This window comes from Oncorhynchus clarkii, chromosome 18 (assembly GCF_045791955.1).
Source record: "Oncorhynchus clarkii lewisi isolate Uvic-CL-2024 chromosome 18, UVic_Ocla_1.0, whole genome shotgun sequence".
NCBI classification, from domain to species: Eukaryota; Metazoa; Chordata; class Actinopteri; order Salmoniformes; family Salmonidae; genus Oncorhynchus; species Oncorhynchus clarkii.
In genome coordinates, this window is record NC_092164.1 from 50,554,937 (window position 1) to 50,570,305 (window position 15,369).

Below are 15,369 nucleotides of genomic sequence, written 5' to 3' on the forward strand. Positions count from 1 at the left end.
CGGCGTCTCCAGACTCTGTCACGTCTGTCAGATGTGCTCAGTGTGAACCTGCTTTCATCTGTGAAGAGCACAGGGCACCAGTGGCGAATTTGCCAATCTTGGTGTTCTCTGGCAAATGCCAAACGTCCTGCACGGTGTTGGGCTGTAAGCACAACCCCCACCTGTGGACGTCGGGCCCTCATACCACCCTCATGGAGTCTGTTTCTGACCGTTTGAGCAGACACATGCACATTTGTGGCCTGCTGGAGGTCATTTTGCAGGGCTCTGGCAGTGCTCCTCCTGCTCCTCCTTGCACAAAGGCGAAGGTAGCGGTCCTGCTGCTAGGTTGTTGCCCTCCTACGGCCTCCTCCACGTGTCTTAATGTACTGGCCTGTCTCCTGGTAGCGCCTCCATGCTCTGGACACTACGCTGACAGACACAGCAAACCTTCTTGCCACAGCTCGCATTGATGTGCCATCCTGGATGAGCTGCACTACCTGGGCCACTTGTGTGGGTTGTAGACACCGTCTCATGCTACCACTAGAGTGAATGCACCGCCAGCATTCAAAAGTGACCAAAACATCAGCCAGGAAGCATAGGAACTGAGAAGTGGTCTGTGGTCACCACCTCCAGAACCACTACTTTATTGGGGGTGTCTTGCTAATTGCCTATAATTTCCACCTGTTGTCTATTCCATTTGCACAACAGCATGTGAAATGTATTGTCAATCAGTGTTGCTTCCTAAGTGGACAGTTTGATTTCGCAGAAGTGTGATTTACTTGGAGTTACATTGTGTTGTTTAAGTGTTCCCTTTTATTTTTTTGAGCAGTGTATAATTCAGTTTGAGTGAGCAGGTTAAAATATCTTCATGGTCATTCTTATACTTAAAACTACAGATACGCCCATAGATGAAGAATTGCTCATTCAACAGGTCTGACTCTCGCAGTACAGAACTTAACTAGGCTTTTATACCACCAGAGTTGAGCTTAGGAGAGATGGCAGAGATGGTGGGCATACAGACATGTTAACAGATCTTTAGTTTAAATAAAAACATCACCCAACAGTAAAACAGCCATTTAAATATTGACATTCTGAAAAATGTTTAAGGTGTAAGAGAGTTGAAAAGGTTAGACTTTGTTTTTAATTTACTTACATAACTTGCTCCTAGGATCTGCCAGGTATGGGAACAAGGCAATGATGCCCATGGCGTAGTCCTCTTTAACATGCCTTGAAGGACTTGTCCTAGACACACACACACTTTACTGTTTGAGATCCAAACCCAAATATTGATGTGTAAATCACAACTTCTGCTAAAAATTGTGTTAGGTGGTAAGGTACAGTATGTAATGTGTATATGACATATACCCATGTTCACTTGTCATTTGTGCAACCAATATCTTGACCACATCGTGTCTTCTGCTGTTAGGCTTTATGTCCGAGCATACTCATTCATGATCCTCTCTCCTCCAGGTTTGTTCTTCAGAATGTCTTCAATCGTCTACGTTGGAGTAATTTCAAAAAGGAACACACTAACACTTTTAAAACAGCAATGAAATAGCAAGTATAATAAAACACACCATGATCATCCTCTCACAACTTTCATCGATGTAATTTATCACTCAATCTTCAAGTTTGGCATTTGTTTAAACTGGAAATGTGCAGTACTTACATGAGAGACGATTATCCTCGGCTGTCTTTCTTGTAGCAGGACTCTCAGCTGTCTTTCTTGTAGCAGGACTCTCAGCTGTCTTTCTTGTAGCAGGACTCTCAGCTATCTTTCTTGTAGCAGGACTCTCAGCTGTCTTTCTTGTAGCAGGACTCTCAGCTGTCTTTCTTGTAGTAGGACTCTCAGCTGTCTTTCTTGTAGCAGGACTCTGCTGCAATATAATGGTGTCATCAGAGTCCCCCTCATTGTCTCCACTGCATTTTGATAAGGAGCTGCTTGCAGAGGAGCTCAACGAATCTAGCAATCATGTTAACATTTAACTGGTGTGATTAACACTGTAATTATAACACATTTAGGTGGAAACATCCATTATCATGATTAGAGGACTTTTGTTAATGACAGGCGGAATGCAAAAATGTAACATTTTGAATTGATTAGGCCCACTACTTGTTCTAAAAGGGGTGGGAGAGGTCAGCACAGAAACAAAAAACTATTTTAAAACATCAAAATGAGAAAATAAATCAGCAGATATATCTGCTTGTCTCACATATTCAGAACATGTGTTAGGCTAGCCAGGACTGTATGGATGAATGTGAAGCTCTAAGCTCATATGCAACTCACCATCGGGATTTGGGTCTTTGGGGTAAACAAACCTCCAGCACACCAAGGTTTTGTTTCTTTAGAAGAAACTCAAACACCTCCTCATCAACTTCAGTCTTCAATTCATCATAGACTTTTAAGCCCAAGGTTGGAATGTCAAATTTATTGGCAACTGTGAAGACAAAAATAGATTGCACAACCTTATTGATTAAATATGTTGTGTATTTTTAGAGAAAAAAAACAGAACAGAAGACAGAAATCAAGAGGTCACCTTACGTGAACATCGTAACCCCAAAACTGACTTTGTGCTCCTTTCCTTGTCAATTCCAATGATATGCAGTCTACAGCCTGTCTACTACTGCCACGTACTGAATTATTACAACAGCAGTCTGAGTATTATAGCAATACACCACAGATAGCTATCAACACTGAGATTGTAGCGGCATACAAATGTTAGTATCACTTATTCTTTAAAACCATTCATGACCGGCAAAGACAATAAACCATAAACCAATCTTTGACTGATCTGTGATTTGGGGAGGCGCAAGATTGCTTTGTACTCATTATCAGCAAGGAAATCAGCCATCAATTTGACGGTAATATAAGTATATTTAAAGAGAGTATAAGTATGTTGTTCCATAGGATATTGTGTGAAATTTGGTTTCACTCACCACAATCCAAAAAGGATTTGAAGGTCAGTTGCCCCTCATAACACATGTACTTCTGACAATCCCTGTACTTCACACGTACAGCCTGCAACCTTGATGACAAGAAAATAATGTTTATTTAAATTGCATTAACACAAATATACACAAATTACAAGAGAGCAGTGCTCTGTTCAGAGTAAAACACACGTGTCGCACCTACCAAACAACAGCTAAATACTGTCTACTAACAGCTCTCTTTTCAGAGTAAAACGCACGTGTCTTACCGACCAAACAACAGCTAAATACTGTCTACTAACAGCTCTCTTTTCAGAGTAAAACACACGTGTCGCACCTACCAAACAACAGCTAAATACTGTCTACTAACAGCTCTCTTTTCAGAGTAAAACGCACGTGTCTTACCGACCAAACAACAGCTAAATACTGTCTACTAACAGCTCTCTTTTCAGAGTAAAACGCACGTGTCACACCGACCAAACTGCAGCTAAAACCGTCAACCGGTAACAGCTCTAAAGTTCAGAGTAAAACGCACGTGTCGCACCGACCAAACTGCAGCTAAATACTGTCTACTAACAGCTCTCTTTTCAGAGTAAAACGCACGTGTCGCACCGACCAAACTGCTCTAAAACTGTCCATCAGCTCTGTTCAGAGTAAAATGCACCTGTCGCACCGACCAAACTGCAGCTAAAAACTGTCTAATAGCTCTAAACTTGAGTGAGAAACACATGTAGCACAGACCAACTGCCGCTAACTGTCTGCTAAGAGCTCGCTTTTCAGAGTAAAACACATGTTGCACTGACTAGCCTGCTGCCAGAAGTCAGTAAAGTCCGCTAGCTACTGATAATAGCTAATACCGCTCTGTTGAAAATTTAAAACAGGTGATGCACTGATCCACCGGGTGTACATACTGTCCATAAACCACTAAAAGTGGTATAACTTAATGTTACTGTAGCTAGCTAGCTAATTAGCTCTAGCTAGATGCTCACATTATCATCTGACTATTCAAATCGCGCAGTAACAGTAAGCCTACACTACAATGCTAGCTAGCTGTAATGTTGCTCAACAGTTTTAATTTGCACACAAAGTTGACCAATAACAGTGAACTTACCTGGAATTCTAATTAAGTTTAGAAATGAAGAAATTCTGTGGTTCTGTGAATGACTTCTGATGTTCGGCGGATCCTCACTCTCGATCTGTTCACTCTTTCCATTCGCGAGACACTTGCAAATGGGCAATGGCGGCAAAATCTAAATTGAACCAACATTAGTGGGCGTAGTCATGCTGTTTTACTCCAATATAATTTATTCTGTATTTTTGCCAGATGTGAATGTCCTTGGCTGGCGTGGTTACACGTTGTCTGTGGTTGTGAGGCCGGTTGGAGGTACTGCCAAATTCTCTAAAACGACAGTGGAGGCAGTTTATGGTAGAGACTTTCCTGCAGTCAGCATGCCAATTGCGCTCTCCCTCAACTTGAGACGTCTGTGGAATTGTGTTGTTTGACCAAACTGCACATTTTAGAGTGGCCTTTTATTGTCCCTAGCTCAAGGTGGGCCTGTGTAATGATCATGCTGTTTAGTCAGCTTCTTAAAATGCCACACCTGTCAGGTGGATGGATTATCTTGGCAAAGGAGAAATGCTCACTAACAGGGATGTAAACATGTTTGTGCACAGACTTACGATTTTTGTGCGTCTGGAAAATTTCAGGGATCTTTTATTTCAGCTCATGAAACATGGCACCAACATTTTGCGTTTTATATTTTTGTTCAGTGTAAACATAAATGTAAAATGTAACATCTCGCAAGAGACATGGAGAGTTTGAATTCCACACACTGGGTTTCACTTACTCTACCTGTCTGAAAACTTAGCCAGAATGATAGTGAACAAATATGGCATACGAATGATTTTAATCACAAACTCATATTCCTCACAATTGATCAATTAGTCCATACTCTATAGCCCTCAAACTCAACTCTGCACCTCAAAGCCAGTTCCACTGAGTTTTCAGTAACCACTAAGACACAAATTTCAATAGAGATATAACTTCTGCAGCGTGGGGAATGCGTAATATTTGTGTTAAAAAAATCTTACTACAAGTAGCTTGTAGCTCACTACAAGTCCAAATAACCATTTCAGTTGGTCAGATTGATTATTTGATTAATTGCAGGATAAAGGGTTTGCCATGAGAATGTTGTTGTGCTTTATAGTTAGTCGTCATGCTGGTCAGCTTCTCTGTAGTCAACATCTTTTCCGTTATATGATATCTACTTGGTTGTGTAAGATGGAGTAGCCCACACACTGAGGGGATTAGATTAATGCCCCGGGCCTGCCCCGCATGAATCGGGTTAGCTTTGATTGTGGAATTCCGGCCTTGAGCCAGGTACCCCGTTTTGGCTGACAAAGCAAAAGTGACATACAATAGGTTAAGCACGTGGAGTAATGAGTAGGATTCTGGGTTTTCACATCCAAAATTGAAATGCTTTATCTGCCTTTCCAATAAAAAGTAGTTTGAAAATTCAAATATATGCTTTATATATAAAACGCTTTTGCCCAGTCACTTCACCAGCCATAGCCCGGTGCACCGCAGTTCAGCTTTATCAAACTCCCTCGCTGACAAGCGTGCGTGTGACAGATCCCTGTCATCCCTTCTTCTCATGGGCTCTGTCATGCAAGCAATGGTGATTGAAAATTGGACACACACACACACACACACACACACACACACACAACTCTGTCCAAAGGAGGAGCTATGCTATTGAAAGAACGCCATTATTTTCGCCCCCAACACACACACTTCCCATCTCTGGGTCTTTTTTTAGCTGGGGGTCAGAGGTGAGGGGTGAAGTGTCACTGGGTTAGGCTGGGGGATGGACAGATGCGCGTGCTCGGGCGCACACACACACACACACAAAATCTGCACTGTACGGGTGAGGCCAAAGGTTTTAACTAATCGGTTTCATGCTCTTCCCCCTGTCCCATGGGAGGTAGGTTTTACACATGGGCCTATTGTTTTAATGAAGAGGAGTGTCCTTGTATTGTAGCTCAGTGTAACATTCATTTCCACATCAACACACAAGTCACTCTCATTGTTACTCTTTTTTCACACACCTCCCCCAAATTCTCTCCATTTCCTTGTCTACTGGTTGATCAGTGTGTTCAGCTACTACTACTACTGGTTGATCAGTATGTTCAGCTACTACTACTACTGGTTGTTAGGCTAAAACCAGTTCTAGAGATGAAAAAAAACACTTGCACATATTTCGCATAACACAAGCATTTCGCTGCACCCACTATAAAATCTCCTAAACTGTGTATGCAACAAATAAAATGTGATTTGATCCACACCATTGTGTGGTTAGTGCCCAGCAGGATTGGATTGCAGCTATCGGGCCTCCCACAGAGTCTATTTCTTTGTCGTGCTGAAATGATTCCCCAAGCGAACGACTGGTTTTAGGTTCCTACTGCCAGAACACGATCAGAGAGAACACATCAGAAAGGAGAGCTTTATCTGACACACACACACACACGCAGTCAGTTTGTGAGGCCTTAGGAGGAAACTCGACCCAGAGCTGAGACCGATACAAGAGCAAAGGAATTCCCGTAACTGAATTTGGGCCTCCTCAAGTTCTCTCTCCCTTTTACACACACACACACACACGCATATATATATATATATATACACACACAAAAACACATCTGCGATTTCCCCAGCTCTCTGCAGGCCTGTGTTTCTCATCAGCAGTTTGTTGAAGACAATTGTGATTATTCCTTGGAGGGGCTGTTGACTGTCAATACACCTCATGGAAATGTCTTTCTGTCTGGCCTGGGTGTGTTTGTGGAGGGCAGGCATTGAAGTTTCAGAGTTCCTCCTTCGTGTATCTTCCATCTGTGGGCATTTATCCTCTGAAGTGTGTGTGTGTGTGTGTGTGTTGTGTGTGTTGTGTGTGTGTGTGTGTGTGTGTGTTTCTGAGCGGCCAGCAGAGTTAGATTATGTGGAGTCGGAATTCCAGGGCCTTAATTCACAACATGTGCCTCACAATTAGAGAACTGCCCCAATGTGTGTGTCCCTTTGTTGCGTTCCCCTCTGACAACACACTTTCTCTGTCTTAGAGATATTATTTTTCTTAGTCTACTCTTCTTCTTTTGTCATAATTTCTTTAACCTGGTGATCTCATTGGGAGTAAAAAAAAATCAGTAGTTTTGTTTGTGTCGTTGGTGTGTACACACACACACTGTCATTAAATGAAGCTTATTTATATCGACTGCTAATTTTTCTGTGTGCGTCTCTTCCGTGCATGTGTGTGTACTATGATACTCTTTGCACACCGAGGCATGCACTCACGTGGAAGTGTCAGCTTCCTTGTGTAAGCAGGACACTTCCATGTACGGATCAATCTCTTTAGGCTGACACGCTGGTGTGTGTGTGTGTGTCAGGTCTCATGGTGTCACTGTGATGGAGGATATCTGCCTGACCCTTGACCTCACAGACCCAGCTCCTGCACACACACTCAGTGTGCATGTCAGACAAGCAAAACAAAATACCTACCAGCTGCTTCAGTTCTCTTTCACACACCCAACTTTGCTCCGTTAGAATGGTGTGTGCCTCCTCACACCAGGAGCAGGTACAGTACAATTTGGAAAGTATTCCGACCCCTTCAATTTTTCTAAAATTGATTATTCTAAAATTGATTAATCAATCTACACACAATACCCCATAATGACAAAGCAAAAACAGTTTTTTAGAAAAAAACCCCAGCAATATAATATTTACATAAGTAATCAGAAACTTTACTCAGTACTTTGTTGAAGAACCTTTGGCAGTGATTACAGCCTCAAGTCTTCTTGGGTATGACGCTACAAGCTTGGCACACCTGCATTTGGGGAGTTTCTCCCATTCTTCTCTGCAGATCCTCTCAAGCTCTGTCAGGTTGGATGGCGAGCGTCGCTGCACAGCTATTTTCAGGTCTCTCCAGAGATGTTTGGGTTCAAGTCCGGGTTCTAGCTGGGCCACTCATGGACATTCAGAGACTTGTCACAAAGCCACTCCTGTGTTGCCTTGGCTGTGTGCTTATGGCCTTTGTCCTGTTGAAAAGTGAACCTTCGCCCCAGTCTGAGGTCCTGAGTGCTCTGGAGCAGGTTTTCATCAAGGATCTCTCTGTACTTTGCTCCATTCATCCTTCCCTCGATCCTGACTAGTCTCCCAGTTCCTGCCGCTGAAATACATTCTCACAGCATGATGTTGCCACCACCATGCTTCACCTTAGGGATGGTGCCAGGTTTCCCTCAGATATGACGCTTGGCATTCAGGTCAAAGAATTCAATCTTGGTTTGATCAGACCAGAGAATCTTGTTTCTCATGGTCGGAGAGTCTTTTGGTGCCTTTTGGTCAAACTCTGAGCAGGCTGTCATGTTTTTTTAAATATTTTTTTTTATTGCACCTTTATTTAACCAGGTAGGCCAGTTGAGAACAAGTTCTCAAATGCAGGCAAACTTAAATCCATTATACCTCATTTCTACCAGCCAGGGGGAACAAACTTGTGCAACCAGGGTGGGAAAACTCTTGACCACCTTCACTCCACACACAGAGACATGTACAAAGCTCTCCCTCTCCCTCCTTTTGGCAAATCTGACCATAATGCTATCGTCCCGATTCCTGCTTACAAGCAAAAACTAAAGCAGGAAGTACCAGTGACTTCATCAGTACGGAAGTTGTCAGAAGATGCGGATGCTTTGCTAGAGGACTGTTTTGCTAGCACAGACTGGACTATGTTCCGGGATTCATCCAATGGCATTGAGGAGTATACCACCTCAGTCACTGGCTTCATCAATAAGTGCAGAGACGACATCGTCCCAACAGTGACCGTACGTACATATCCCAACCAGAAGCCATGGATTACAGGCAAGGTCCACAGCGAGCTAAAGGCTAGAGCTGCCGCTTTCAAGTAGCGGGACACTAATCCGGACTCTTATAAGAAATGCTTATTAGCAGACCCCCATAGTCCCAGTGGCCAAGAAAGCGAAGGTAACCTGTCTAAATGACTACTGCCCCGTAGCACTCAGGTCGGTAGCCATGAAGTGCTTTGAAGCACTGGTCATGGTTCACATCAACCCCATCATCCCGGAATCCCTAGACCCACTCCAATTCACACACACACACACACACACACACAATTCGCCCCAACAGATCCACAGATGACGCAATCTCAATCGGACTCCACACTGCCCTTTCCCAACTGGACAAAAGGATGTGAGAATGTGAGAATGTGAGAATTCTGTTAATTGACTACAGCTCAGCGTTCAACACATTATTGCCCACAAAGTTCATCACTAAGCTAAGGACCCTGGGACTAAACACCTCCCTCTGCAACTGGATCCTGGACTTCCTGATGGGCCGGCCCCAGGTGGTAAGGGTAGGTAACAACACATCTGCCACGCTGATCCTCAACACTGGGGCCCCTCAGGGGTGCGTGCTTAGTTCCCTCCTGTATTCCCTGTTCCCCCACGACTGTGTGGCCAAGCACAACTCCAACATCATCATTAAGTTTGCTGACCACCCAACGGTGGTAGGCATGATCACTGACAACGATGAGACAGCCTATAGGGAGGAGGTCAGAGACCTGGTAGTGTGGTGCCAGTACAACAACGTCTCCCTCAATGTGAGCAAGACAAAGGAGATGATCGTGGACTACAGGAAAAAGCGGGTTGAACACACCCCTATTCACATCAAAGGGGCTGTAGTGATTTTCAAGTTCCTTGGTGTCCACATCACCAACAAACTATCATGGTCCAAACACACCAAGAAAGTTGTGAAGAGGGCACGACAACGCCTTTTCCCCCTCAGGAGACTGAAAAGATTTGGCATAGGTCCCAAGATCCTCAACTAGTTCTACAGCTGCACCATCGAGAGCATCCTGACCAGTTGCATCACCGCCTGGTATGGCAACTGCTCGGCATCCGACCGTAAGGCGTTACAGAGGGTAGTGCCCCAGTACATCATTGGGGCCAAACTTCCTGCCATCCAAGACCTATATACTGGGCAGTGTTAGAGGAAGGCCCCCAAAAAACTTTACCCCCACCTACGTGTACAAATGACCTTTTTAGTAAATATTTTCTTAACTCTATTTTCTTAACTGCATTGTTGGTTAAGGGTATGTAAGGAACCATTTCACGGTAAGCATTACACCTGTTGTATTCGGCGCATGTGACAAATAACATTTGATTTGATATGACCCCCTTTCAGACCTCCACTTATTTACACCCCTTTTATGGGGGGTGGGGGGGGTGTTATATCATGGGGTCTGTTTTGTATTTCAAATGAGGGAGGTGTTAAACACTAGAAGTATAAATTAATTTACCTGCTAAAAAGCAGAGAACCATTCACACAGACCCAACGCCTGTATTTTGGTTACAGGGTCTGAAAATGCAGGAATCATGACTAGGTCTTTAGTGGGGTTCAATTTACCCTGTTTTTGTTTTTTACCCCATTCCTCTTTGAGATATACAACAAAGCAGACATGGTAAATTTGTGGGATGTTGGTCTGTGTATGAAAGGGATAATGTGAAGCAGTCATGGTTGTTCTACAATATTTATTTTTTTACAGTGTTTTACAGTGTTTCAGTGCCTTTCAGTGCCTTTCTCCAAGGCAGGTTGAGCTTCTGACACCATGGTGTGATGTTACTGGCTATTCAACCCCCTCCCCCGTATCCCTTTGGCTACAAGGAATGTGAATTCCAGTCCTAACTACCACTACAATGCTATTGCCAACCTTTTATATTTGTTTACCAGAGAGCTAGCCACCATGCTTGTTAACCTTTTAGTTTTATAAACCAGAGTGCTAATAGCCACCGTGCTGCTAGCCCATTAGCTTTCTTTACCAGAGAGCTAGCAACCATGCTAACCTTGTAGCAAACCAGACAGCTAGCCACCATGGTAACATTTATCTTTGTATACCAGAGATAGCCATTAGCCACCATGTAAATTGTTTAGCTTTATGTTACTGTTATTATTCTACTTTGAAACAAGGAGGTTTACGTGTGTGTGTGTGGGGGGGGGGGGGGGGGGGGGAGCAGTAAAGTCCAGTGCACTAATGAAATACAATAACTCACTTCGCTGTAGCTCTGCAGTGAAGGGTTTTTATGTGTGTGTGTGTGTGTGTGTGTGTGTGAGCGAGCGAGCGTGTGTGACATCCTTCCCAGAAGGCTCCCAGGCTCCCTAGTCCACAACCCATTTCACACACCTTCCATGTTTTCCTTCCTCTGATGTGTGTATGTATTTGCTGGGTTTATGTGCAATATTTCTGTTTATGTGGGTGAGTGTATGTGTGACATGCATGCATACATAGAAGGTCAAATATGTGTCATTCTCCCCTGTCATTGGCAGTTGTACTATCACATACCATAGGGGCGGCAGGTAGCCTAGCGGTTTGTAGTGTTGAGCCAGTAACCGAAAGGTTGCTGATTCAAATCCTTGAGCCAGCAAGGTGGGAAAAATGCCCTTCTGCCCTTGAGCAAGGCAGTGGACATTGATTTAAGGCAGCTCACCCCACCTCTCTGATCCAGGCTGTATCACATCTGTCCGTGATTGGGAGCCCCATAGGGAGGCGCACAATTGGCTCAGTGCCGTCCGGGTTTGGCCAGGGTAGGCCGTCATTGTAAATAAGAATTTGTTCTTAACTGGCTTGCATAGTTAAATGAAGGTAAAATATGTATATATATTTTTAATTCAGAGGGGTTGGGTTAAATGCGGAAGACACAGTTCGGTTGAATGCATTCAGTTGTGCTAAGTATCCCCTTTCCCTTCCCTTTCCCATAGGAACCTGTCTTTCTTTTCTTCTTTTAAAATAGTAATGCTTTATTGGGACCTGAGAGCTGAACACAGAGAGCAGAGAATAGAGCCTGGTCTTGGCTTTATGACTTTATGGTCAAGGGTCACACAGCCTGCTTAGTGGGGTCATAAACAGTTATAAAGCCTGCATAAATGGTTACAATAGCTAGGAGGACAGTGGTTGTGATCAGGAGTGGATTGGGGTGGTGTCTGTGCGTGACTCTGTGAATTACTTGTCCCTAAAGGCTTCCTTTGGTTCTAGAATGTTCTGTGTAGAATTCACAACCCTCGCTAACGTGGTAGCACACCTATGATGTTTTACACCTAAACACATCTTGTTTTTCATGTTTCTGTGTCATGTGCTTTCTGTGTGTTTGTTGTTGTCAACGTGTGTGTGTTGTGTTGTCACTCAGGCCCATGGAATGCCTAGAGAATATGTGTGTGAGGCTATGAATCTGGGGAATTGGGGAATCTACTCTTCCTGCTAGTGGATCCTGTGTGGGTCAGTCGATAATATTACATCCATTCCAGGTGTTATGTAATCCACAAGAAACCCCAGCCTGTGTGTGTGACACATTGTTACAGCCGACATGATAGTGGTGGTGAAGTCCCTTTAGTAATTGTTTTATACAACTGGCCATGTAATCTATCTACAGTGAAAACATGACACCACTGTTCTCTCTGTAAGTCTCATCTCAACATTGCAACCATGCTTGACACAACAATGGTCAAAATCCTTCAGCCAGTTTCTGTCTCTTCCCAGAAAAGCAAAACTTTATTTTGTGTGTCTAATGATCAATTAGAATATGTAATTAAAGGAATGCTGAATGCTCAATTATGTTGGTTTTTCCTCCATATTGAAACATCAGTCATTTTTTAGTTAGTCCAATCTATCTGATGTCTTTGAAAAAAGGGAAAGGATAAACAACATGATAAGAAGAGTGAAGAGCAGATGTGTTTTAGGATCTAATGATCAGGATGATTCAGCTCATTGGTTGGAGATGGAAGACTTTCTCTCCTGTCTGACCCTCACCCCTCCATCTATACGCAGCTGCATTCCATCCTTTTGTTCTGCCCTCCCCTTGGAGAGGTTGAAGAAGGGGGTGGAGGGAGGTGTGGAGGGGCTGGAGGAGGAAAAGAGAGGGATGGAGCAGAGGATAAAAGGAAAGCAGTAGCATAAAGTAAAGTGTGTGTGTGAGTCATTATATCATGCCTCCCCTGGGACCGTAGCCATTATTGATGGATTGATTGCTGTTCCCACCCCCCTCCGCTCTACTCACATTGGACAACATTGATCCCTGTCGCTCTGGGATTTGTCGCTCAGCGCATATTTAATTAGTCTTTTGTTACCAATCACAGTGTATAGGAGTTTGGGGTAATTCTAATGGTTACGTGTGACTATCAATGAGTCAGCATTAAATCATTTTTTTAATATTATATTTAAATATAATTCAATGTGTTGAAATTATAGATGTATCAATGCGTTTTGTTATGATCAGTTGTTGATGATCTTTTTGGAAGTTTTCACTTAGTGAGTCAGTTTCTTGAAACCAAATATAAGCTTATGTGTGTGTACGTGTGTGTACTAACCCTTCTTATTGGTGTATGGATCCATAAAGCCCCATATAGCCTTATAGCCTAGTCTTATCTCACTGTCAGCCCTCTGAGCCTGAGGAGGATCAGGGGATGTGTTCAATCAAACTGCAGCATTTACATGTCAACACGCCTCATAGTCAATAAAAAAAAAAATCTCCCAATGGTTTCTGATCTCTTACACTCACCATGACAATTAATGCGTAACATATTAAAGCACTTAACCCATTAGAAAACGATATATTATATATTTGATGATGTTTTGATAGCATGATTTAATGAACTCTCTCCCTCTCTCGTCTAGGTGTTTCTGTTTTTCTGTGAGACGTGCTCGGTGCCGATCTGTAGGGAGTGTAGTGTGGGCAGACACGTGGGCCACAGCTTCGTCTATCTACAGGATGCTGTCCAGGACTCCAGAGCCATCACCATCCAGCTACTGGCCGACGCACAGCAAGGAAGACAGGCTGTACAGGTGAGTGTCTGCGTGTGTGTGCCAAATACAGCCTTACAGGGAAATGCTTACTTACAAGCCCTTAACCAACAGTGCAGTTTTGAGAATTTAAGAGAATATTCACTAAAAAAAAAGTTGTAAAAAAAGGAACACAATAAAAATAACAATAACGAGGCTACATACTGGGGGTACCGGTACCGAGTCAATGTGCAGGGTTGTTTTTGTCCCAGCACCAGTTTAGAAATGTGGGATATTCTGCATATCACCCACACACTCCTATCACTGTAGCATGGGGTTAGACATAGCCAGCTGGCCCTGGGAGGGGGTGGGTTGCCTGGGGTGACGGGGGTAGGGGATAGGACTGGGGGTCAAAGGGGAGGGAGTGGATAGGGGGAGGAGAGGAGGGGAGGGCAGAGAATGGCATTTACGCAAGTTACGCATGTGAAAGAGAGGAAGTGAGGGGGAGGAGGTGAGATGGGGAGGATGAGAAGAGGAGAGAGAGGTGAGGGAAGGTAAAGCAGGACGAGGGGAGGGGAAGAGAGGGGGTGAAAAAAGAGGGGAGTATAAGGGGAGACGGGTAAGACGGAGGAAGGGAGAGAAGATGGGTGTTACTGATTATGCTAGATAGTATCTAGTCAGCCATGGTGTTGATACACATGTCCTCCCACACAGCCACGTGTTCACTGACAAGCAGCTGGCTCTGAGACTGAGAAAAATGGTATCCAATTTTATTGGTCGTGTACATACATAGATTTGCAGATGTTATCGCAGGTGCAGTGAAATGCTTGTGTTTCTAGCTCCAACAGTGCAGTAATACCTAGCAATAATAAGATAAACAATACACACATAATAATCATTTAAAATAATTATATATTAGAACGGTCAAAACTTTTACACATAGTATTCTATTCATTCTATTTCTATGGTTCTAGAAAATCTTTACTTTATGAAACGTTGCCTTTATTGTTGTACAGTGTTGTGTTATTAGTTTTTGAATTGAATAACATTGCTTGTGAACTTCAGAGCTGTAACGATTTGACACATTGGCTTTGGCAACTACAAACGCATACTAGTAGTAGTCATGGCCCCTGCTCGAGAGTCTACACATTCTGGGTGATGCAAAACAATGTCATCATCTCACTGGTTTCTTCTCGGGCGAGCTCTCATTGGCTATGTCTGATTACCGTTCTCAAAACTTGTCTTTGCAGATCTCACGCTACAAGAGTATTGCAAATTTTGTGTCGATAAAATCAAACGTGTTTGAAAATATTGGTACATCAAAGATGAGATCTGTAGCCCTCAGATTGCGTCTCATTAAACGAGCGTCGGTGACGGCCGTTCGCACCGAGTAGGCAACGACATGGGGATTTTGTCTCCAATCTCAAAAACTTGTCTGGGACAGCTAAATCGAGGCCGACATCGTGTAGTGTACACCTGGCTTTACCCTTGTCAGGACTGAGCGTAACCCTGAAACGCTATCTAGTCCAGCAAGCCAAGGTTACATTATCTACGTCATAAGAAGAGTCCACATTATTGTCACTCTACAACTAGTCCCTCTCTTTATATCCTGATACAGACCTCGTACAGGCACACA

At 43.5% G+C, this 15,369-nt stretch overlaps 1 protein-coding gene across 1 annotated transcript in view; it reads left to right on the top strand.

Moving 5' to 3' along the window:
- LOC139373631 (E3 ubiquitin-protein ligase TRIM71-like) overlaps positions 1 to 15,369 on the top strand; it is a 46,511-nt gene that overhangs the window by 12,550 nt on the left and 18,592 nt on the right. Inside the window, exon 2 of the mRNA XM_071114355.1 lies at positions 13,629 to 13,796. Within this exon, the coding sequence (XP_070970456.1) occupies positions 13,629 to 13,796 (168 nt within the window). The remainder of the gene's footprint in view (positions 1 to 13,628; positions 13,797 to 15,369) is intronic.